This window comes from Platalea leucorodia (genome assembly GCF_965183815.1).
Source record: "Platalea leucorodia genome assembly, chromosome: 17".
NCBI lineage: Eukaryota > Metazoa > Chordata > Aves > Pelecaniformes > Threskiornithidae > Platalea > Platalea leucorodia.
The window spans coordinates 3,920,464-3,944,070 of record NC_138839.1 but is presented as its reverse complement, the minus strand read 5'-3'; the positions used below and the strand labels follow the sequence as shown (position 1 = coordinate 3,944,070).

Here is a 23,607-nt window from a genome sequence, read left to right as displayed (position 1 = left end):
TACAGGCAGGATCACTTAAAAGGTGACGAGCCCCAGTTTGGCTCCACATCTGAACAATTTTAAAAGTTTCTTTGAAGAAGAGTCAAAACCATCAGCGATGTTATAACTTCTTCAGAAGTCCTGTCCAGTGCTGAAAGCTTTTTCCTGCCAGGTTTGCAGGCTGGCTGCTGCAGATGCGAGGTCTGGGAGGAGAAACGGATGGCAGGGGACTGAAGGCAAAAGTGCTGTTGGTGCATGAGCTGTGGGGGAAGGAACGCACCCGAAAATAGCAAAAAGTGCCTTAGGACAGGGTTTTTGAAGTGCTTGGTGCTGCCCTGAATTGGGTCCCACTGAAAACTTCCTCAGTTTGGGTGGGATGAGACCTGGGTTGGCCATTCGCTTCAGAAGCCCTCGCCTTGGATGTGTGAGGCTCCTTTCCAGTGCTCTGAGGCAAAAGACAAGAACAGAAGAGCTCAAGAAAGGAGAGAACTGTCCCTGACACCTACTTGGAAACCCTGGACGTGCTTCCCACCTTGGTTTCCCTATCTGCAAGTGTGCTGCTGAACCTGGGTCAGTGTGTCCTGAAGACAAGTGCCTTCAGACAGGCACCTCTCGCCCCCTCGCCTTTGAGCAGGCACCTGCTTGAACTCCGCTCCAGGCTGACTCTGCATCCTGCATCTGCTGCACACACCAGCTCCCTAGCCTTCCCTTGCCTTCCCTTGCCTTCCCTTGCCTTCCCTTGCCTTCCCTTGCCTTCCCTTGCCTTCCCTTGCCTTCCCTTGCCTTCCCTTGCCTTCCCTTGCCTTCCCTTGCCTTCCCTTGCCTTCCCTTGCCTTCCCTTGCCTTCCCTTGCCTTCTGTAGGTCTGGTAGCTAAGACAGCTCCATCTCTGCCTCCCCTGCGACTGGCAGCTGATTATGCACTCCACAGTTACACTTCTGCTCCATGGACCTGCGCCTCGGGGCGGGGGGGGGGACCGGGATGAATCCCCGCTTGTCCTGCATTTCACATTCTTCGCTTTCACACCTCCCCTGCACCCTCTGATCTCAGAGCTCAACAGGCTCATCTGCATTTAAAAAAAAAAGAGAGAGAGAGAAAGAGCAGCCATGGAAAGAGCAGGAGAGACTATCCAGAGCGCTTCATAAAAATGATGAATTGCTTTTAGATATTGGGCAGGAGAGAAAGAGAGGTCTTTTTTATTTGATTATATTAGTCTCTTAGTGGTGCATTGTTGCTGTGCATATGAGCTCAAAATCTCAAGGCAGTCAAAGGCAAACGCTCGGGAATTGAAGTGCAAATGAGCCGCTGTCAAGCATTTTATTTTGCCTTTTATGATTTCTTTTTCTCTCATTATGTAGGTCAGTCTCCATTTCTAACGTATGCTGGGTGCGCAGGAGGGCGCGGGGCGGTAAGGTGCACCCGGAGGCGGCGGGAGGTGCCCGCTGCACCTGGGCGCAGTAGCGGTGCGGCGGCTGCCGGCGCAGGGCCCGCACTTGGCGCAGCGGCTGTGCGTGCAGGGTGGTGCAGCAGGTGTGCGGTGCACGCCCGCCTGCGTGTGCCTGCGTACCTGCGCGGCGGTGTGCGTGTGAGTGTAGGGCTGTGCCCGTGGCAGGAACCGCCGGGCAGAAAGCTCTGGCATCTCTTGCTCTCGCTGTCTCACCTGCAGACCACTGAGTCTGGAGACACTTGTCCTCTGCCTTCCTCCCTCCAACTGAAGAATTACATTTCCTACCACATTAGCAATTCAGATGCTGAACTGGGCTGTGCTGACTGCTCTGATTAGTGGATGTGATAAAGAGATTCGTGCATCTCCTTTAGAGAGACACCAGCCACGTGATTCAGCTGCTTTGCATAAACGGCGATGAATAAAGCAATGTGTGTGGCGGGGGGCGACGATCTGTCCCAACACTGGGACAGGCGAGATGTTTTCTTCTCCATTTCTTGACTTTCCTTTCTCTTGCTGGTTAGCAGAAAACCCGTTGTGTTGTGGAGGACTCACAAGACTTGAGCAGAGGGGCCCCGGGCAGAGCAAGTGCTTTTTGGAGACGTGGGGACGCTCCTCCGTGTCTGTAGTGGGGTTGGAGGCACCTCCCTGCTCCCGAGCTGGGTCTTGACCTCCCTGCTGCGGTGCAGAGCTGGTGGCAGACCTTTCTTTCTCCCAATTCCCGCTGGCAATAAGCAGAACGGGCAGCCTGGAGTGAGAAGGGGCACAGAGGAGGCAAGAGGGCTGACCGTGGGTCTGTTAGCTCCTTTTGGACCATGCTGTACCCCAGCCTCTTCCCTCCCTGTCCTTGCATGGGATGAAGGTGTCTAGCACGTATCCTGCCTTACCCGGCTGCTCTCAAAGGGCAGCAGGGCTCAGTCACTCAGGAGAGACTGCGGTAGAGCCAACGTGGATGGTAGTGGGGTGTCTGAGGGCAAAGCGGGTGCTGCCTTCCAGGACAGCTTCCCTTCAGAGGAAGGTTTCTCTGGGTCACAGGCTTTCCCAACCCTGCTGTCTGTGCTGCCCTTCCCTGTGGCCTCTGTGCTGTCTGCTCCGCATGGTACCGTCGCGATGGAGCAGACACTGAGTTTACCTGTGCCTTTGCTTAATGCCTGTGCTCCGGGCGCAGGCAGGAGATGGGGTTTTGGGGCACAGCAGCCCTAGCCTGGCTGCCTTGCACCGTTCCCTGGCTGCGCTGGGCAGACCCTTGTTCTCAGGCGTGTGGCTTTGGGCTGGGTGGCTCTGGCGAGGTCGGCTCGGCCCCCCTACACCTCAAATGCACCCTAGGCATCCCTGGAAAAGGACCCAATTTAACTGCCTGGCTCCTGGCAGGCAGTGAGAGGTGGCATGCTGGGATGATGGCATCCTCGCCCTAAGCCAGGGAAGGACCTCGCTGTGCCTTGAGCATCCTCCTCTCGCTGGCCCTGCCCTTGCAGTTCTGGTCCCCCGGAGGGCTGCAGCCCCTCCCCGAGCCTGGGTGGTGTGAGCAGCTCTGCCAGGGGAGATGGGAGAGGCACGGGCACTGGTCTGCATCCCTCCTGTTTGCAGAGGAGCCGCCGCGGCTCGCTGATCTCTCCGTGTCTGTGCCCACAGCATGTCGAGGGATGCTGTGCGGGTTCGGGGCGGTGTGTGAGAGGAGCTCCACCGACCCCTCCCAGGCCTCCTGCGTCTGCAAGAAGACAGCTTGCCCTGTCGTGGTGGCTCCTGTCTGCGGCTCTGATTACTCCACCTACAGCAATGAGTGTGAGCTGGAGAAGGCCCAGTGCAACCAGCAGAGGCGGATCAAAGTCATCAGCAAGGGACCGTGTGGTGAGTGCAAGGGCAGGCTCTCCTGCTTGCAGGAGGTGAGCGTGTGAGGCCAGGGAGACTTGGCCTGAGCTCATGTTGTCACTGTGGTGCTGGTGATGTCCTGGGGGACGGGGACGGGCCTAATGGGAAGGGACACAGTGAGAGAATCACCAGCTCTGCCTTGGTGATGGGCAGTTTAATAAGCAGGCAAACCGATGGCCAAAGGACGTTCAAGAGGTGTGTGGCAGGCGGTGGGGAACAGCCTTCTGTCTCAGGCAGCTCTGCCTGCTGCCCCACGCCGCCTCCCAGAGCGGGTCACATCTGCCATAGCTAGAAGCTGGAGTTGGAGGGACCAGGCGTATGCACAGGCTGGGTGGGCTGATGAAAGCCCTTCCCCAGCCTGGCATTCACCAGCTGTGAGCAAGGAGCTGTGTAAATGAGACCCCAGTCTCCTCATCTCAGAGTAAATTAACTTGACCTTTCTCTCATGCAGTGCTCTGGCTTGCAATAAATCTGTACCCGGCACTCCTGCTGGGGCTCTTGTCAGAGGGGAGAGAGTGCCGAGTGACTTATTTAAAATAATAATCATAAAAAAGTGACAAATAAAGGAAAAAAGCAAAGAAAAGCTGGCAAATAAATTTTGGCCCTTCCCCATCAGTGAGGAAATTGCTCCTTGAGCTCTTCCTCTAATTATGGTTTGTGGAGGTGCCTTAAGGACCCTCGTTTTGCTCGTTTGCTGAAGCAAGAGGATCTCAGAGAGCATGTGCGGGGAAGGGAGCTCTCAGCAGTGAGGCTGAGAGGTTTAGAAAGGAGGGGCTCTGCCTGAAGTGCCAGGTGAGGAGCGAGCTCCCTTCCTCGCGTGCCATGGGTTCGGGGCTGATCCTACAGCCTCACGATCCCGCCTGCCTCTGCCGGCATCGGGGGGGATGAGCTCACTGATGTGGCACCAGGTACATGGCACTGGCTCCGGCATCCGCCGAAGCTGAGGGAAGGGCATCCATTGCCATCGTGTACGTTTCTGGGCACTCGGAAGGACTGGGGCTGTCTAGGTAGATATCGTCGTGTGTCGGGGCTTATTTGTCCCATGAGAGGAGCGAGTGGGCGGCACGGGAGCACGGGCCGCTGTGCTCACGCCTGTGCCATGCCCCCTCCTCTCTCCCGCAGGCTCCAAGGACCCCTGCGCAGAGGTGACCTGCAGCTTTGGCAGCACGTGCGTCCGCTCCACTGACGGCCAGTCGGCCAAGTGCGTCTGCCCATCGTCCTGCAGCGGTGTGCCCGAGAGCATGGTGTGCGGCAGTGACGGCAGAGACTACCGCAGCGAGTGCGACCTCAACAAGCACGCCTGCGACAAGCAGGAGAATGTTTTCAAGAAGTTTGATGGCACCTGTGGTGAGTCCCCTGCCCCCCTGGGGGTATTGCTTTAAAAACCTTTCCTCTTGCATCAGGAGTATCGAGGGCAGACCAGCGGGAAGCGGCAAGGGTTGGGGAGAAAAACCTGCCTGCATGCCTGCTGTCATCAGCTCAAAAATGTGGACTGGGCAGAAGAGGGTTGGTCTGCGGATGATGGCTTCTGAAACTCAGACCAAGCCAGCGCTTCCCCCATGGCGTCTGGCTGTGGGCGTTTCTGCTCGGGACCCACTGACCTAGAGAACAGTGGCAACATCTGTGCCACCTCCTTTCCCTCCTGCTGTTTCCCCTGGCTGCAGTCCCCCAGCTGCTGCTTTTGGCAAGGAGCCTGCTGCTAGCCGGTGTCCCAGGGCTCGCGGGCAAGCAGCTCCCTCTAATTAAAGGAGCCCAACAGGCACGGATCCCAGAGCGCAAACACAATCCTGCCACTCCGAGGATGGCTTCCTCTTTGGCTAACGGTGGCTGTGGATACTTGTAATTAAAAGTAACTGTATTCATTAGGAAAACCATGAGATCAGCCAGGACACGTGCCAGACCAGTGTTTGTCCCTGGGGGAAGGAGTGTGGGAGTGTGTTTGGGCAGGCTGCAAACCTGGAAGTGCTTTAATTACGCTTTCACTGCTCAGTCCCAAGTAGGGCGAGATGGGTGCCAGTGGGATGTGCGAAAGAGGTGATGTCACGCTGGGTGCTCCTGGTTTCTAGGGCAGAGAGGAGGCTTTGAGCCTCACCGTTCCTTTCAGGTCTTCCTGATGTTAGCTGGGCATCAGCAGAAACTGAGGCGGTCTGGGTTAGCAGCCAGGCTATAGAACCTAAAAATACTTGAAGGCATTTGGGCTCTTTTGGGTGCGCTTTAAGGCTTGAGGATGTATTGCAAGGCAGGGGAGAGAGTGGGGATGAGCAGTGCAGGCAGAGCACATCTCCGATATCCTCATGGTGCAGTCCCTGAGGTATGTCTGTGCATCTGCCTCGTCCCCAACCCCTCTGATGCGGTCCCCATCTCCTCAACTGTACTGCATCGCTGCCCCACTACAGCAGCCTTATTTACCCACAGCTCCTTCAATCCAGGCAAGACGTTCTTGTGATTTTGTTGGGGTTTGTAGAGGCCTCCAAGGAGGTAACGCATCCCTGGCTGGCTGCTGGTGTGACCGCAGGGCAGCAGCGAGCACAGGCAGCTCTTGCTGGAGGGGGAGTGGGAGATGGATTGGGTAGGTCCTGCGGGAGCTCCTTCATCTGCTTCGCTTCCACGATTACTGCATGTGCTAAAATGGACAAAGCAAAAGACTTCAGCTGTGACCCTGTCCTAGGCCAGCCTTCTCCAAGGGCTGTGCGGGCAGCCGAAAGGGAGGTCCTGCTGGCGAGAGGCTGGGGAAACGGGGTACTGTATTTTTTTTCCTCCCCTTGTCAGCCTGGGACTGTGGTCAATGCAGGGATTTCAGACTAGTTGGGATTAAAGGGTGGAAACATTCGATCGTGTTTCTGCAATTGCAGAAAATGAATCAGCACTCTCCCGGTACCGTGCTTGACAAGGAGGAGAAAAACCCAGGGCTAGAGTAGGGATTAGTGAAGAGTCGGCACCTGTTTTGCCCATGTCTTTGGTATGCTAATGTGAGCTCGGCTCATCAGAGAGGGTGATCCGGATTAAGCCTAGATTAGAGCAGTGGGGCAAGGCAGCGTGTAGCCCTGGCTGCCTTTGGGGCTCTTCCAGCGCTTTGGAAAGACAGGGAGGGAGAGCTGGAGGAGCAGGATGGGAGTACCAAGCATCTTGCGATGCCCAGCAAATGCCCCTTGGACTTGGGAGGTTCGTCTGGGTCGGGGGAGAGAGCCCTGTCCTCTAGACAGAGGGGAGTGAAGGCAGCTCAGGAGGGGAAAAAAGGCAGAGCTTGTCCCATCCAGCGGTCAGTTTGGAAAGGGCACGTGTCCTCAGTGTGTGCAGCTCAGTAAAAAATGAGTCCTTATGTGTGCAGAGCCCTACAGATGTCCCGTCCCAAGGAAGAGATGAGCACATGTTGAGTGCTACCGGGGAACGTACGGAGGCTCTTGGGGCCAGCTGGGAGGGAGGAGGGCAGGCCAGGGAGCACCTCTCTGGGCAGGGCGCGAGTGTGCCTAACTGTCTGCTCTGGCTCTGTGCACAGACCCTTGTAAAGGCGTCCTCAACGACATGAATCGTGTCTGCCGGGTGAACCCCCGCACCCGAAGGGTGGATCTGCTCTCCCGCCCTGAGAACTGTCCCCCAAAGAGGGAGCTTGTGTGCGGCGACGACGGGGTGACTTATGACAACGAGTGCGTGATGGGGCGCTCGGGGGCCATCCGGGGACTGGAGATCCAGAAGGTGCGTTCAGGGCAGTGCCAGCATCAGGGTAAGTACCTCTCTGCTTCTGGGGAGCAGGAGCATTCGGGTTCCTGACCTCCCCCGCTGCTCCGTGCTGTGCTCTTGGCACTGAGAGTGTACCCCCTTCCCCTGTCCCCGGGGTGGGTGTGAGCGGTGCTGTCCTCTCTCCTCCCAGACAAATGCAAGGACGAGTGCAAGTTCAACGCTGTCTGCCTGAACCGCCGTGGCACCGCTCGCTGCTCCTGCGACCGCATCACCTGCGATGGCGCCTACCGGCCTGTCTGTGCCCGGGACAGCCGGACCTACAGCAATGACTGCGAGCGCCAGAAGGCCGAGTGCCACCAGAAGGCTGCCATCCCAGTAAAGCACAGCGGACCCTGTGGTAAGCACTGGTGCCACCGGGCTGGTCGCCCGCAGGAACACTGGTACCCCCACACCTCTCACTTCCCAGCCCCAGCAGCCACTTTAAGCCCAGCCTGCGTCAGTCCCTTCCGTGCAGGCAACGGTGCTCGTGTTGATGCTGGAAAGCTGCAGGTAAGTTGTGACTGGGTGCCCACCGTCTGCGCAAGCCACAGGCTCTCTTCAGTCTTGCGGCCGACAAGCCCTGAATATCCGTTCCTCCCTGTTCTTTTTCCTTCCAGCAGTCAGCAGTCCTTGTGCGTGTGCGTGCATGTGTTCCTCCTTGGTCTTGTCTCTTGTCTGATGTGTAACACGGGGAAGAATCATTTGTGTTTAAACAGTACCGAAGTGTCTGTGATGCCCAGCTGGTTTCTTCATTCATCGCCATGGCCAGGTGCACATTCGCCACCACGCAGTTCCCGTGCAGCCCACGCCATTCATTTCTCCTCCCAGGGTAGTGCCAGTCCCCAAGCTCCTTCCATGCCTCCCCCTCCATGCCCGCCTGCTTCTTTCAGCTCCAGGTACTCTCCGTAAGGAACTCTGCCCAGCACGCCCGCTCTCTGGAGGTCTCACCGTGTTTTTGCCTCGTCTGTGGGAAAAGCTCTTGACCGTTCCAATGGATGCTTTTTCAGGCGTATGTGATAGGATGGGGCTTTGGGTCCCTAGGATGTTGGGGATGTCCAATTTTAAAATTATAGCACAGAAAATGAAGGAGGTTAAGCATGGTCACTGGACTGATTTGTATGAGTGGAAGGACTGTTTATTTCAGCTCAAATTGGTTTTTACTAGATCTAGAACTGTGTCCTGTTATTTTAAGCTCATGTTTTGTAAGGTATCAGCTGTATCAAACCTTCTGAAGTACTTGGAAATTAGGCCCCATGTTGTGGATCTGTTTTGTTGGCTTTGTGCTCCTGCAGTAGGTTTTTAATGCTGCCAGGCCCAGCTGCTTGAAAACTGTTTGTCAGGCTCTTACAATCACACTCAATATGATCACAACTGTTATTTTTAATCATCTGTTTCACTGTGTTTCTGGTGCCTGACTGATTAGGAGTCAGTTCCCCAAGTTCTCCCTGTAGGGAAGGCAACAGAGGCACCTTTCAGCCCTCCGTCTGCCGGGCCACGGGGAGCTGGTGCTGGATGGCAACCAGCGAGCCTTGACAAGATGCCGTGCGCGCCGGCAAGGCTGGCGTTCATTTTCCTGCCCTGTTGTGCTGCCGTGAAGCTTTGCTGGAGGTGCGACCGCCTCTGGGGCTGGCGTGGGAAGGCACAGGCTGCTCCTGGCGAGGCAGGCTGCCTCGGCGCAGGGCAGGGGGGGGGCGAAGCGAGGTGCCCGTGGCCGGGCTCCGTTGGGCTCCCGAGGCAGCTCTGGGTCAGTGGGGCCAGGAGGTGGTTGTTTGCAGCTGGGTGGCTGGGCGCTGATGCCTTGGGCTCTCCCTGTGCCTCCTTTAGAGTCAGGCCCTTGCTAAGGCTTCCCGAATTTCTAGGGTGATAGTAACTCGTGCTGCTACTTACCCTGCTGTCAGACGTGCATCATTTCCACCATGTTCAGTGGAATGGGGCCAGTGGACAGTAGGATACGGTCCCTATGCACCTGCCATTCCTCTTTCCATCTTACTTTCTTTTATTTTAGCTTTGCCCCCAACTTCTCTTCCTCCAGGTGAGGACAGCAGATGCACACATCTGCTTTCAGGAGCCACATCCTTGTGGGGTAGGAGCAAACAAAGCCTGTTATCTAGGGGGAAGTAAATCAAAGCTGGGGCTCTGTCTGCCAAAGCCTGGGATTTCAGAGTCCACATGACAGCTCCAGGCTGCCCTGTAGCAAGCCACCATGAGGTGTGGGCAAACCTTCGGCCTCCCCGTCAGCTTAGGAAAGCATCTTCTCTCCGAGCGCAGTGCTGCCCTTTGGGAAGAAAGCACATCCTCCCGTGTGTCACCAGTTCAGACCCAATGCGAGATGGGAAACGGATTTAGAAACGGGGATGGGGTGGTGATGTTGCTTGCCAGCCTGTGTCAAGACAGGTCTTCTCAGCATCAGCACTGCTGGTGGGACTCACTTCTCTCCTGGCTGGCTCCCTGGCCGAGGCTTCCTTGGGGTGCAGGGTGCAGTCCCCCAGCACGGGCTGGGACGGGACTTGTGGGACGCTCGGCAGCGGGCGAGACCGGGGACTGAGGGAGCTACAGGCTCTGCCTGCATCCAGCACCCAGGGCGGGGAGCGTGACGAGTTCATCCACGCCTCGGTGCTGTGAGGATACAGGAGATGCACGGAGCTGGGGAAGGGGAGGAAAAGAGACCGGCCGTTAGCATGGTCGCAGTGTTTTAATCTCTCACACATACCTGTCTAATGAACTCTAAGCTCTGCTGCTGTCTTTTGCAGCAGCAAGGCAAAGGAGGCAAAGCCAAGCAAAACAGTCCAGGCCTTGTTTTGAATCCTCTACTTTTACACCGTGATGGGGCAGTTGAGAAAGAAGGGATGGGATGAGACCGATGTGGACAGGAGGTGGAGGGAAGGTGTCTGTAGTTGCATCTGTCTTTTCCTCCCTGCCTCTCTCTGCTCTTCCCCCCCCGCTCTCTCTCTCTCTTTCCTTTTTCGTCTGTGTCTTGTGTTTTACAGTGTTGCCTGTTTGGAGGAAGGAATTGTGTCCTCGCAGCACCCTTCTGCTCCCTACCCGGACATCTCTGCTAGGAGGTCGGCTTTCTCTCCTTCTCCGTAGCCAGTGACAGTCCTGGCCTCTTCTCACTGCTCCCCTCCTCTCTAGTTTTGCTTGAGAGCCCCTGGGATGGAGAGATTGCCCTGGTTTTGCTCCCATCCCTCGCCCCAAACACTTCCTGCTGGAATGGAAATGCCTTGCAGAGCAGTGGGGTCTTGTCCGATGCTTGCCGTGGCTTGACCCTTCGAGGCAAATGAGAGTGGGAGCAGAGGTGGGTGCTGTGAGCCCCCCAATCCTTAGCAAGCCCCTCTTCGGCTGGTACATCAGTCTGGACTGCTCCTGATTGATCTTACCTCTCCTTTTGCCCCCAACTAACCCCCCTTTCTTCCCCACCTCCTCTTTCCCAGAGACTTCTGCCTGCCTGGGACTGTAATGCTTGTCCCTTTGCTCTCCGTAGTGTGTGTCACGCTTGTCTGTACAAATCCAGCGGGCAGGGGCTCTGCAGGGATTGCAGCTCCCCTCCCCGGTGTCCAGCGAAGCACTGTGTGCCTTTTGGAAGCACTGAGGAGCTGTCTGTGCTCAAATGTGGTTCTTCTCTGAGAACACTCCCCTATGTCCCTGTGGAGCTGGTGCTGGAGCCCGCTGGGTGTCACGGGCACAGATCGATGGGGTGTGATGGGTTACGAAGCAGAGCCTCATCCCCAGAGCCACCCACAGGCAAGGCTTGCAGGAGAGCCCAGTGTCCCCAGGGCTTGGTTAGGTTTCTGCACAGCTTGGCAGCAGGTGAGGGATCATGCCCTTGAATCAGGGTGCAGAACGAGCATTTCTGCTCTGTGCCTCGGTTTCCCTGCCTACAAGATGGAGAAGGGCCAGGAATCAAAGCAGGTCTTGATTATAGCGCAGCCTAAGATCCTTGCTCAGTAGGTCCTCATTATATCCACCCACATCAAAATTGGTGCCAAAACTCCCATTGACATCTGCAGGTGCCCAGGGCTGTGTGGGAAATTTCACAGGCTGACGTTCAGGCTGTGAAGGAACCTCATGTGCTGCATCTCTGCAGGTTTGCTTGCTTAAGAAGGGCGAGAAATGTCAAGGCAATGTTCTCCATCAGGCCTGGCACCTCCCTCCACTCTCACTCACTGCTCGCTTGCTCCCCAAGACAAGGGTGTGAATTTGATTTCAAATGAACGAATGTATTTGCTTCATGCCTAGCTCGTTGCACCCTTATAGCCTAATCGTGTCCAACAGAGGCACTTTCTCCATGCAAGCGTGCGTCTCTGTGTTTGGGGGACATGATTGAGGTACAGATGTTTTAAAAAAGTGAAACACAAGCAGGAGATGTGAGCAGCATCACAGGGCTAAGCACAGCCGGGAGCGGGTCCTGGTCCTTGGGAACTGCTCATAAACCTTCACTGCAGGGAAGTTGAGGACACAGTTGAAAAGGCTGGGTCAAAGTAGCGGCCATGTGCCTGAACTGTCCCCCTCTTCCCTCTTCCTTTGCAGACGGTTGGCTCTAAGTTTTGACTTGGCAGGGGCTTCCCAAGGAGCCAAATCCAAAATTCAGACTTGCCTGTGCCTATGCTATGGGCCATTTTCTCACTGGTCGACAGCATTTAGCCAGACTCCTGAGGGCTCAAGCCTTGCTTTTGCTCTGCAGATACACCACCTTCGTCCTAGCAGGGGAGGAGAACGGACCTGTTGCCCCTGTCCACCTCCGTGCCATGCCAGCAGGCTCCGGAGGGCTTTGTCTTTCCCACCGCACTCCGGCTCCGTGCCTGCCTCGCTGTTTGGTGTTGGTGGGGCTGCGCTGTGTCTGCCTGTTGCATCCATCTCGCCTTGGCCGCATTGTCTGTTCCCCACATCCATTTTGTCATGTGTCCTTGTCAGTGTTCAGCACAGATTAAATCTGTGTCCTTTCCTTGCTCCACGTCCTCAGGGCTTTTCTCTTGAGTCGCAAGAAGGGGTCGCTGGGCAGTGCTGGGTCTCTCCCCAGCAGCACGGCCAGTCCTGCCTTTTAGCTGCCTGTCTTGGCTCGTGGATGGCGGAGGGCATTCCTGGAGGGCCATGCCTGCCTTCAGCAAGCGGGCTGGGGACCGGGTGGAACCGCAGGGCTTTCCCTGTGCGCAGTTGCAGAGCTGTACCAGGGAGTCGGACACAGCCTTTTCTCTTTGCTGTCACCATCAGGGTTGGCTGCTCACCTCATGGCTGCCGGGTGTCTTGCGGGGAAGGTGCTACCTGCTCGGCTGGCTTTGATTAAGCAGCTCCAGTGAGTGAGCAGAAGGCACTCTCAGCCTGCAACCCATGCTGCGGGGCATTACCCGTCCCCAGGGAGCCTCAGGGCTCTGCTCCGAGAGCCAGATGCCCGAGGACTGGGCCAAAGCAAGGACACCAGGTCTCTTCATCCTGCTGCACGGCAGCTCCCTGGCCTTTCCAACACCAGCTGGCAAGAGGAAGGGAAGGGAGCTGAGCTGCTGCAGAGAGACAGGCTGTGTGGCGAAGCCAAATGCAGGGGTCCTCTCCAGCCAGATCTTGCTGGGTATGGCCACAGCGGGTGTTAGGATGAGCTGTTCAGGGGACAGTGTGATTCTGAGGATGTGAGGCCTCAGTGAAGGGAACTATCCCTGGGTGAGCTTTTTGGCTACTGAGGGTTCGGCAGCCAGCGCCAGGTACTGCGTGATGATTTAGTGAGTGTCCTGGAGAAACCAAGACCCGCACTGAGGAGGGCTTTCTGCTGCCCCCTGCCCTGCCCTCTGCCGCAGAGCTCGTCATTCAGGTCCGACTTCACAGGCAGGCTCATGGCACCACTGCTGCCCGGGAAAAGAAGTGCCGGCTCCCCTCCTGGCGACGGGGTCTGTGTTGCCCTCCCTCAGACCATGATGCTCGTTCTTGATGCTGGCTGGGAGCTGCTGGGGAGACCCAGACATCAGGGTTTGGTGCAGAAACCCACGGGGCTGATCCCACTTCTGGCTGGCCCCTCGGGGCAGAATGTAGCTGGGATGGAGGAGACGAGGCGGGAGTCCTGTTCATGGTGTGTAGGGAGAAGATCTTGTGCCTGCTTCCCATCCCTAACCTCTGCCAAGCATGGGGAAGATGCTGAGCCGGGCATGTTGGGGTGGCATGGAGGGTGCAGGGGCTGGGCTGGTGCCAAGGCCTGGAGCTCTGTGCATTTGCCACGGCTTGGGGGAGGCAGGCATGGGCCTGAGGCTGGGGATGCTGGCATGCATTGCTGTGCACAGTGCCCCGGGGGAGCTGGGGAAGCAGTGGACTCAGACCGGTGCCTTTCTCTCCTGTCCCCTCTGCAGACCTGGGCACACCCAGCCCGTGCCTGAGCGTGGAGTGCACCTTCGGGGCCACGTGCGTGGTGAAGAACCAGGAGGCCGTGTGCGAGTGCCAGCAGGTGTGCCAGGGCCGCTACGACCCCGTGTGCGGCAGCGACAACCGCACCTATGGCAACCCCTGCGAGCTCGACTCCATGGCCTGTGTCCTCAAGAGGGAGATCAAAGTGAAGCACAAGGGGCCCTGCGGTAAGAGCCAGTTTCTGGGGGTTCCTCCTCCTCGTCCCGCTGGCCGCAACTGGGTTTGCTTGCTGGGAGCAGGCGGCATCTTAAGCACAAGCATGGCCCCAGTCGCGGGGCAGTAGGGCTGTTGGGGTGTCTTTGCGCTTTGGTTGCCGCCATGTAGCATATGCAACTCGGACCCATACACAGCAGTTCCATCTGCAAGCTCTCTCTTTGTGCCAGCACACCTTTGCCAGTCAGAAAGTGTTTGCAGACAGGCACAGCCTGAGCTGGCTGGGCTCTCCTGGGACAAAATCTGCCGGGATGGTCAGGCAGGGCTAGGCTCATTGTGATTTTGTCAAAATACAGTCTTTCTGCCCTTAACCTTCAAGCTGGGTATCAGGAGCTGGTGCCTGGCTTTCCACCCAGGGCTGGTATGGCTCGGTGTGGCATAGCAGTGCCCCTGGCAAAACTGGGCTTAATCCCTTACAGTCATTTCCCTGCTGAGCTGCACTGTGCAGTCCTGCTTGGGGAACATGCTCCTGATCTGTAAGGGCTTTGAGACAGCAGAGAAAAGGAAGACCCTTCCTCCAGGAAAGGAAGGCCCCCTCCAACCCGCGGAGCTCCCCGCTGCAGCATAGCGGAGGGCCCAGTGGGAACACTGGTACCAGCTCCACGCAGTTACAGGAGAAACAGTGAAGGGTGCAAATACTTCAGGTGTCAGGCGCACGCACTTGAGTGCCCTGTAGGAAAGAGGTGCCCTTGTCCGCACGCAGACTGCCTTGAGCAGCCCCTCTCCCGACCTGCAGAGCCCAGGCGTGGCTGCAAGCTTTGTGCTTTGTAGGTGGAAACCTCCCGGCCAACAGCCTGCACGAACCAAGCAGGGGTTGTTGCATCTTCCCTCCCCCATGCAAAGGCAGCAGCTGCTGTGTGAAAGAAAAATAAGAAAAACCATCTTTGGGCCAAATTCTTTGTGAATTGAATGGTGGGGAAGGAAGAGGGGTGTTTGTCTAAAGGAAAAAATGAAGCCGTGAATCACTAAATACCCAGGAGTCAGGAGAGAGGGGATGTGCTGGCTGGAGTCCGGTCTTTCCTGCAATGAGTGATAGCTCCTTTGCGAGTGAGTTATTACAAAGATAAACGTCTTCTCTGACCGAGCCTGCGTGTGCTGTGCGTGTGTTTGCAGCAGGCAGGCTGAGGATCCCGCTGCGGGAGGTAGCAGGGTGCTCTGAATTGGTGCTGTGTTATACGGGTGTCCAGCACTGCTGGCACCCTGATAAACTCGGGGAAAACAGCATCCCCCTTCCCGGCCACCCTGCTGACTTGCCACGTGTGAATCCTGCCGCCTCTCTCCCCTGGGAGACTGGCCGCTCGCTGCCTGGGATGCTGCGTTCCTCCTCCCAAGGCTGGGACTGATTTATCGCTCCTCGTAATTGCACTCAGCCCCGTGCTCTCTCCCGCCTCCTGTTTAGCTGTAACGGCGTACAGCTCTGGTGACATTTCATCATGGTTGCTCCTGCTCCTGATGGCTTTTACGAGTAGTTATTGCCTTTCTGCCTCCGAGCCTGACTCTCCCTCCTCCTGCAGCCCTCGCCTCCGCTCCTTCCCTTGCACTGCGCCCTGGGGCTCCTGCTCCGGGCATCTGCAGGGGCTCGACCTGGGGGAGGAGGTTGCAATGAGGTTTTATTTCTGCTCTGGCACTTCATTAGACAGCGATGCCTGCCTGACCTGTTGTTTTAACCTACCGGTTTTGTTCTTCGTCTGCGCAGACCGTTGCGGCAAGTGCCAGTTTGGGGCCATCTGTGAGGCGGAGACGGGAAGGTGCGTGTGCCCCACGGAGTGCGTTCCCTCCTCTCAGCCTGTGTGCGGCACAGATGGCAACACGTACGGCAGCGAGTGCGAGCTCCACGTCCGGGCGTGCACGCAGCAGACGAACATTTTGGTGGCTGCCCAAGGAGACTGCAGTGAGTCTGGCAAGGTCCCCTTCTTCCCTCGTCTCACTCCTGCCGGTGGCATTTCAGAGAGCGGATGCTCAGCCCCGCTGGCTGCCCGGGCCCCGCTGAGCTGCCCGGCCGTGGCCATCCAAGGCTCACCAGTCAGTCGTAGCACTCGCAGCCCATGGGTTTGCCAGCCCTGGGAGGCACCTGAGAAACCCCAGGGTAGGGATGTGTGGAGAGTCTCCCTAGCACGCCTCCTGCTGCCTTTATTAGTTGTTTTCGGGACTTCCCGGGAGGATATCGGCTCCAGAGTAGGAGGGCTTGCCCAGGGACACCCAGCAGCCTGGCCCTGGGCTGCAGTTTCTGCCTGGTCACTCGTAGACCCTGCCTGAGGCTTTTCACCTTGTCTGGCGTGCTCTTCCCTTTCAGCTTCTCAAGAATTGGGCATCTTGAGTCTCTCAAGCAGCTTCTCCTTTTTAGCCCCAGCTGTGCATCATAGGTGGTATCTGCCCTCTTTGTGACTTGTCTGAGCCAAGCAAAGAAATTGGGCTAAAAACATGTTTATAGCTACCACCAGAACTGAAAGCATTGAGGGCCTATTTATCACACGGTTCATCTCAGTAGCTTTCCCTTCCCTCCATCCCCTGGGGTTAATTCCTCTTTGCTCCTGTGTTTCCTCCCCACTCCCCAGCGCGGGGAACTGTCTGTGGCAATTTCTTAATGAATTAAAAGCCCTGCCTAGGTTCTTCATTAGGACAAATACTACTACAGTAAAAGCAATGCTTTGAGCCTCATAAAACCTGTCCAGCTGGGTCTGTGTTCCAAGGCTGCACTGTGCATGGGGATCCCCTCTAAATTTGGGAGAGAAGAGCGACCGAGTGTGCCAGATGACCCTCAGTGCTCCGTGGGCACTGCGAGCAGGAGGAGGCTGAAATCACCATCAGAGTAAACGGGATTTCTTACTGGTGTCCTAGAAAAAGCTGTTGGACGCAACACTTGTGGGTGCTGGTGGGAATTAAAAATGCTCAGGGCTGTCACCTGCCCATTGCAGAGTCTTTGCATGGTTTAAATAAGCAATAACAAACCACTCTGGGGAAGGAGGGCTTCTCTCCTTGCCTCTGAGGGCATGGCATTAGTGGTCCCCAGCTCTGTGACAGCGGGCGGTTGGCTGCAAAGGTCCCTACGACATCTCAGTGTGGTTCCTCCCTGTCGCCCCACAGAGTCCTGCGGCAGCACGGTGTGCTCCTTCGGCAGCAAGTGCGTGGGCGGGCAGTGCGTGTGCCCGCGCTGCGAGAGGCAGCCCTTCGCTCAGGTGTGCGGGAGCGATGGCCTCACCTACGACAACCAGTGCGAGCTGCAGGTGGCCTCCTGCCAGCAGAAGAAGAGCATTGAGGTTGCCCGGATGGGGCCGTGTGAGGACGGTAGGTTGCCGCCCTTCCTCCGGCCGTGCAGGTGCGAAAGGCGGGGAGAAGGGTGAGGAAGGACTGAGGTGGCACACAGCAGGCTCTTCCCCTCGCTGCTCTGCTGTGCCCGGCCGCCACGTGAGCCCCGCTGCGTGGAGCTCGGGCACAGTGCCCTGCGACACCCCCAGCGTCCCCAGCACAGCAGGTCCCGTGCCAGCAGCCCTCTCCTTCCCTCCTGGCCGGCCGCTGTCACCCAGCACCCCTGCTGCCTCCCTTCCCCCTTTGTCTTTCTGTGTCCAGCGGTAATGAGAGGTGACGCCACCTCATCAGCTGGGCAAGGAGTTTATCGCTGCTTTAATTTCACACTTCAGCAGGCCTCGGCCGGGAGAAACGGAGCCGTGCCTGGGAGCCTGGCTCCGCTTTGCTCCCCTCTGCCCCGGGGGCTGCTTGAGCGCCTGGCCTGTGGCCACTATTGACTCGGTACTGAGCACCTGGAAGGTCGCGGTGTTGCCTGTACCTTGCTTGGCCAGGCTAAGAACTAAAAACCTGCTGAGTTTTCCCACTGTAGGGGGAAAGCTGTGGGTTAATGCTGGCTGAATCCAAATGCGGGAGGCACGTAAACCTTGCCGCTCTGATGTGCTGACCTGGCGAGCTGAGATTCTCTGGCTCATTGCACGTGTAGTCTAGCTGGAAAAGACTTCAGTGATATGGCAGAGCTTGGGGAGAGGGGAAGACATAACACGGTGTTTGATCACAGCCATCCTTGGGGAATTTCAGGTTGATGTCCCTCTGGGAAAAGATCTTAAATAATTCTCTGTGTAATGCCAAATCCCAGCCTTTGATCACTCAATAAAAAGGGCCAGGTTTTCCTTCCCCCCCTTTTCCCTTTAGGAAGCCTTTGAAATCATCAACGTCTCTCTCTTGCTGCTGGAGCTCTGAGCATCTTATGCAGAGGCAGCCAGGCTAGGGACAGAGTTTGTGTTCTGTTACGAATAGCTGCCTAACTGAACTTCAGACTAAACCCAAACCCCGTCCCTTCCTCTGCTCTGGTTTCCATGTTTATATTGGCAGCAGCAATCTCCCTGCTGCGCTCTGTGTTTGGGAGGGCAGGAGAAGGGGAAGGAGTCAGATCAAAGCATGGAGTTAAGCTGTCGCTAAGTCAAGTGGCAGCCCTTCCTCCTGTGCGTGGCTATTAGCGCTCTGATCTCCAGGTAGCCTGCAGGGCGCTGGTAGCCACAGCATCTTTGCTTTTGCTCCTGTGGTGATGCTGTAGAGAGGAAGACCTCAGGCCACCTGCTAAAGCATCCCTGTGCCGTTTTCATTATGTAGGCTTAGCACAATCTTGTGACAGCGGTGGGAGAATCTGCTTTCTCCAAGGGAGAGGGATCTTCTCTGAGGCGTAAGCATCCTAATATATGTGGGCCCAGGATTCTGGGGTTGCCTGTGCTGAAGAGGTTAACTCTGCTGTGATTTGGATGGGCCTGTGCAGCTGTGGGCTGCTTTCTTGGGGCACAGCCTCATGCCAGGGAGAGGGCTTTGGCCGCATCCCCTCTGCTTTCCCCTGACTCTGCCCTGCTGGGTGTGAGCCCTTTCTCACCACGGTCCTCCTTCGCTCCAGAGTGCGGCTCAGGGGGCTCGGGCTCCGGCGACGGTAGTGAGTGTGAACAGGACCGGTGCCGGCAGTATGGGGGCTGGTGGGACGAGGATGCAGAGGATGACCGCTGTGTGTGTGACTTCACCTGCCTGGCAGTGCCACGCAACCCGGTAAGCGTGCTGAGCCCTTCTGGGCTGCCTGCTGCAGTCCTCGCTCCACTCCTCTCTTCTCCCTGGTGGCCTTCCCGCATGCTTCCTGGGCAGGAGAGGGCATCCCATGGATAGGGAACCTGCCTTCCTGTGCCAGGGACTGCCCTGAGTGGCTTCCCTCCCTGTCCTGGCAGGTGTGTGGCTCTGATGGTGTGACCTACACCAACGAGTGTGAGCTGAAGAAGACACGGTGTGAAAAACGCCAGGATCTCTATGTCACTAGCCAAGGAGCCTGCCGTGGTGAGTCCCCTGAAGGCAGCCAGCCCCCCAGGCTGACACAAGCTGTGTGCACTGGTCCCCAGCCTGGTGCCCCGCAGTAACACATGCCCTTTCCCTGGGGCTAAGCAAGGAAGCGCTCGCTAAGGACACAGCAGTGTCTGCCTTGGTTTGCTGATCCCCGCTGCATCATTCCTATTTCACACCCTGTGCTTTCCCTGGCCAAGGGTAGGACCTCACCTTATCACCCGTTCCCAGCATCTCTGCAAGGACCCCGTGGTTTTGCAGGAATGCTGCTAGCTGCTCGATCCATACGTTGGCAATACTGCCCTGCGGCAGCCTGCGTGCCAAAGATAACCTGTACCTCTCCGCCTTCCTCCGCAGCCCTTGCCACAACCCCACCGCCTCTCCTGGTTGTGCACTGCAGCCAGACCATCTATGGATGCTGCCCAGACAACATGACTTTGGCGCTCGGAGTGGGTGCAGCTGGATGCCCGAGTGAGTGAATATTGTGTTCCCACCTGGGGGGGCATGAAGGACCTTCAGGGACGGCGGGAAGGCAGGAGAGATCAGGTGGAGGGGGGGACGTGGGGTCCCATCCCAGGGGAAAAAAAGAAAGGTAAACCTTCTCCATTCCTTAGCTAGCTCGGGATCTCCCAGGCTCAAAAAGCCTCCGTTTATCCCAGCTCCAGGCTCACAGCGTGCACACACGGAGATGTGCACGCATGCTTCGCCTTCTGTATCTACTAGTGATGCTCTTCTCCTTTCAGAAGCCCTGAGTCAGCTTCCAGGTCTAAGTCCCTCTGGAATGCAGGAAGCCAGGACGGTGGCTCAGCACTTGTCTGGTGCCAAGTCTGTGCTCGACGCCCCAGAAGGTGCCCCTAGGGCCAGACCGTGCCCTCTTGTGCCTTCAACCCATTGCTAGAGGCTTAGGGCTTTACACCGGCCTGAGTGACAAAAATATTGCTTGTATCCTTGCACGGCAGGCTGAGGTGGAACAGAGCTTTCAGGTTCACCTAGGGACCTTCTGCAGGCCACCCCAGGATCAGTGACTAGTGGGTGACTGCCCTGTGCAGGAAGCTGAGCTGGCAAATGTTTCATTAATATTTATTAAATAATTATCGGAGTCAGCACTTTAGCAGAAGGTGCATTTTGAAAAGCATTAGCAAACTCTTAACAGCTGAGGCTGTGTGACCGCCTGTTAGGGAAACACATTACCCCGTGGAGACACGATTCACGCTGTGCTTGGGCCTGGCTAATGCCTGCTTGATGAGGATGTAGTGCTGTTTAATGTGCTGTATAATTTAAAAAGCAGCAGCATTCAGAGAATGTCCAGAGACCTCCTGGCAGGGGGTGCACGGGGCGGGCTGCAGGTGGGTGCTGGCAGAGCAGGCGCGTGGCGGTGCGGTGTGTGCTGGCCAAGAGGGCCAGCAGAGCCGGGAGGAGCTAGTCGGGGTGGTGCTAGGGAGGACGCAAGCATTTTGCTTTCAGCATTGCCCTGCCACTGGTGGCTGGTAGTGCTGTTCTCTGTGGCTCTGATGGAAGTCCTGTCCCCTGCCCTGCAATCCATGGACACAGCTTCCCAACGGACTGGGATTCAGTATCCCACCAGTTTCTGTCCCACCTGTGTCCCTGTGTCGGCAGCAAGCAAGCATACATCAGGAGGGAATCACAACTTAACCAGCAGCTTGAAGCCCCTAGGGCAGATTTATCCATGGCTGCCGTTCTGGACATGTCATTTTTCTGCCTCTGGCAGCCTGGGGATGTGTGCATGCACCCTACCTGCTGCACCTGAGGTCTCCCTTTCTCTCCAGCTCTGCCCCACGTCCCCTTTCTACTGCTCCCTGTGGATAAAGGGAGCGTCTCTCTGTCTATCTTTGGATCATTTCCCTCCATCAAGTTCCTAATTAATGAATTAATAATAACCTTCTAATAGCTTCCTCCCCCTTTGATGTTAATGAGAGAGGAGTTGTGGTGACAGCAAAGCCAGCGGGTTAATCCCTGAAGGTTTAGTTCCCCCTTGTAGCTGGGGCACAGGAGAAGTGTTGAGAGCACCTGGTGAAACCTCCTCCTGCCCAGCGTGAGACCACGTTCCTGCCCTGGCCGAGCAGCTCGGTGGCTCAGCAGTCGGTCCCTCCGCCTTGATGCAGTCCCCAGCGTCCCCCCGCCTCCATGGCCAGGACTCAGCCTCACGCTCCCTCTCTCTGGCTCGCAGGCACCTGCCAGTGCAACCCCTATGGCTCCTACGGGGGATCCTGCGACCCCGCAACCGGGCAGTGCTCCTGCAAGCCAGGCGTGGGGGGCCTGAAGTGCGACCGCTGCGAGCCCGGCTTCTGGAACTTCCGTGGCATCGTCACCGACAGCAAGAGCGGCTGCACGCGTGAGTGCGGGCAGGGCCGGGCCGGTGCCCCTCGGCCCGTGCAACTCTCCGCTGGCGCGGCGCCCTGGCCCGCTCTGCAGGGCTCAAGGCACGGCAGGGTATCGTGCTATTTAAAACAATGGGCCCTAATGTTGGTCCTGGTGTAAGTCACCTCCAGCGGCTGTTTTTGCGGAGCTTCATGCCTTGCTCTGTGCAAGAGAGGGTGGCCCAAAGCATTGCACAGGTGCTCTTGCTGCCCCGTAGTGCAGCTTGGCTAGGAGATGGTGTCTCCTTCCATGGGCTTGCTCCCTGACCAGATGCTCTGCAGGGCTGCTTGAGCCCAGCGTGAATGAGCCCTGGTGTCCCTGCACGTGCCGGTGGGGTGGATGTGGGATCACGAGCCATAGCACCGTGGTCAGAGGGTAGCGGGTGGAGGCAGGTTCCCGCAGCTGGTGCGGGGTCAGTAAGTACAGGGTAGCAGTCAGCGTTATGGTCTTCCCCTGGACCTTCTCCTCACTCTTCTCTTGGATTGCTGGGGACCGGAGTGAGTCTGCTGTTGGCTCCACAAATCCACCAGCAAAACAGTGTCTTTTTTCCCTTCTTGCCCAGCCTGCAACTGCGACCCGGTGGGCTCGGTGCGCGATGACTGTGAGCAGATGACTGGACTGTGCTCCTGCAAGACTGGTATCACCGGCATGAAATGCAACCAGTGCCCCAATGGCAGCAAGCTGGGCATGACTGGCTGTGAGAAAGGTGAGGGAGCCACGTACCGGAGGGGTTGTGTGGGCCACTGAGAAATGGGTGCCTGGGTACTGCTGGAGGGCAACACATAGGCCCATGAAAGAAATGCATCCCTCCCACCTGCATGCCTGTGCTTTGGGGGAAAGGGGCCCTGGCCTCCATTCCTGGCTGGGTTCCCGTTATCTGTGCACTCATGCACAGCATGAGGGACTGTTCTCTGTTTGGTGAAGGTCTGTCTTGTCCACTTGTCTGAACTGCTCTGGCGAGTCCCTGGGAGAGCTAAGACCCACTGGGAGGCGAGAGGGATTTTGATTCAGCATAGCCTGTTTCTGTATCATTGGTGTGTGCTTTGTTGGTCATCTCTTCCCCCTTCTCTCCCTACCCCAGACCCGTCAGCCCCAAAATCCTGTGAGGAAATGAGCTGCGAGTTTGGGGCCTCGTGCGTGGAAGTCAACGGCTTTGCCCACTGCGAGTGCCCATCCCCGCTCTGCTCGGAGGCCAACATGACCAAGGTTTGCAGGAGAGGCAGCCGTGGGGGGCTGAGCGGCGTGCGCGGGGACGTGTGGCTAGCTCAGCCGCGTCGGGCTGGTGAAGCAGCCGGGCCAGTTCAGTCACTGTCTTCGGTGTGTGGGGAAGGGTGGCATGCGAGTCGTAGATGTCTCCCAATGGAGCTGGGTGCTCTGTGCCCCGTCTGGCACCTCTGAGCTGCTCTGCTCCTGGGCTTCCGCAGCCTGCGCTCGGGTCCCTCTGTGCAGACCATTGCCTCCTTGCCTCAGAGGGACCCCTGCAAAGCCTCCGCTCCCAGCATTTAGAGACCGGTTTATTTTGCCCAAAGCCTGGAGGAAGACAGAGGTGCAGCTCACATTTCCCCTCTGCTTCCCAGGTGTGTGGCTCTGATGGTGTCACTTATGGGGACCAGTGCCAGCTGAAGACCATCGCCTGCCGGCAGGGACAGCTCATCACAGTGAAGCATGTGGGGCAGTGCCACGGTGAGTGTCAGCGGCTCTCGGTGCTGGGGCAGTGCCAGCTCTCTGGCCTGACACTGGACCTGGGTCTGGCTGCCTCCCGCTGCGGTTCCTCACTGTGCCGTGACTCTTGGTGGCACAGCAGATGCGCTGCCCAGGGCAGGTGCCTGAGGGTTTGCAACATGCTTCCCGGTGTCACGGCCAGCCTTTCCCAGACCTGCCCCTCCTTACCTACCCTGTCTTGCTGCTCCTTTCAGAGTCCATCACTCACACAAGCCACGCCTCACCACCCACACCGCTGCCCACACTGCCCCTGGACAAGTTAATCCTTCCTCCGCCACTGCGGCTCACCACCCAGGCTCCAGAACCCACTGAGCTGGCTACCAGCTCCCTGCTGTTGGAAGCCAGGCCTACTGAAAGAGGTCACCCTACAACAAGGCGCATCACGACTGCCAGACCAGCCACTACGCCATGGATGACCCACGGGGTGTATAAGACCACCGTCCGCCCTCTCTCCACCGCGCCAGTGGTCCTGGCCACCACCCATCCTGCCTATGTTGAATCAGGCAGCGCAGAAGGCAGTGGAGACCAAGAGATGGGCATCAGTGGAGACCAGGAATCTAGTGGGGCAGGCTCTGCTGGTGAGTGTGCGCT

General features: G+C 57.4%; 1 protein-coding gene across 1 annotated transcript in view; it reads left to right on the top strand.

Annotated features, from left to right (window-relative positions):
- AGRN (agrin) overlaps nt 1–23,607 on the top strand; it is a gene marked incomplete at its 5' end in the record, with an annotated part of 124,487 nt that overhangs the window by 77,177 nt on the left and 23,703 nt on the right. The window contains 15 exons of the mRNA XM_082328862.1: nt 3,055–3,270; nt 4,414–4,638; nt 6,788–7,012; nt 7,160–7,366; nt 13,335–13,556; nt 15,299–15,493; nt 16,687–16,887; nt 18,488–18,633; nt 18,807–18,912; nt 19,273–19,386; nt 21,104–21,268; nt 21,857–22,000; nt 22,376–22,500; nt 22,872–22,977; nt 23,211–23,594. Coding sequence (XP_082184988.1) covers nt 3,055–3,270; nt 4,414–4,638; nt 6,788–7,012; nt 7,160–7,366; nt 13,335–13,556; nt 15,299–15,493; nt 16,687–16,887; nt 18,488–18,633; nt 18,807–18,912; nt 19,273–19,386; nt 21,104–21,268; nt 21,857–22,000; nt 22,376–22,500; nt 22,872–22,977; nt 23,211–23,594 — 2,781 coding nt within the window. The remainder of the gene's footprint in view (nt 1–3,054; nt 3,271–4,413; nt 4,639–6,787; nt 7,013–7,159; nt 7,367–13,334; nt 13,557–15,298; nt 15,494–16,686; nt 16,888–18,487; nt 18,634–18,806; nt 18,913–19,272; nt 19,387–21,103; nt 21,269–21,856; nt 22,001–22,375; nt 22,501–22,871; nt 22,978–23,210; nt 23,595–23,607) is intronic.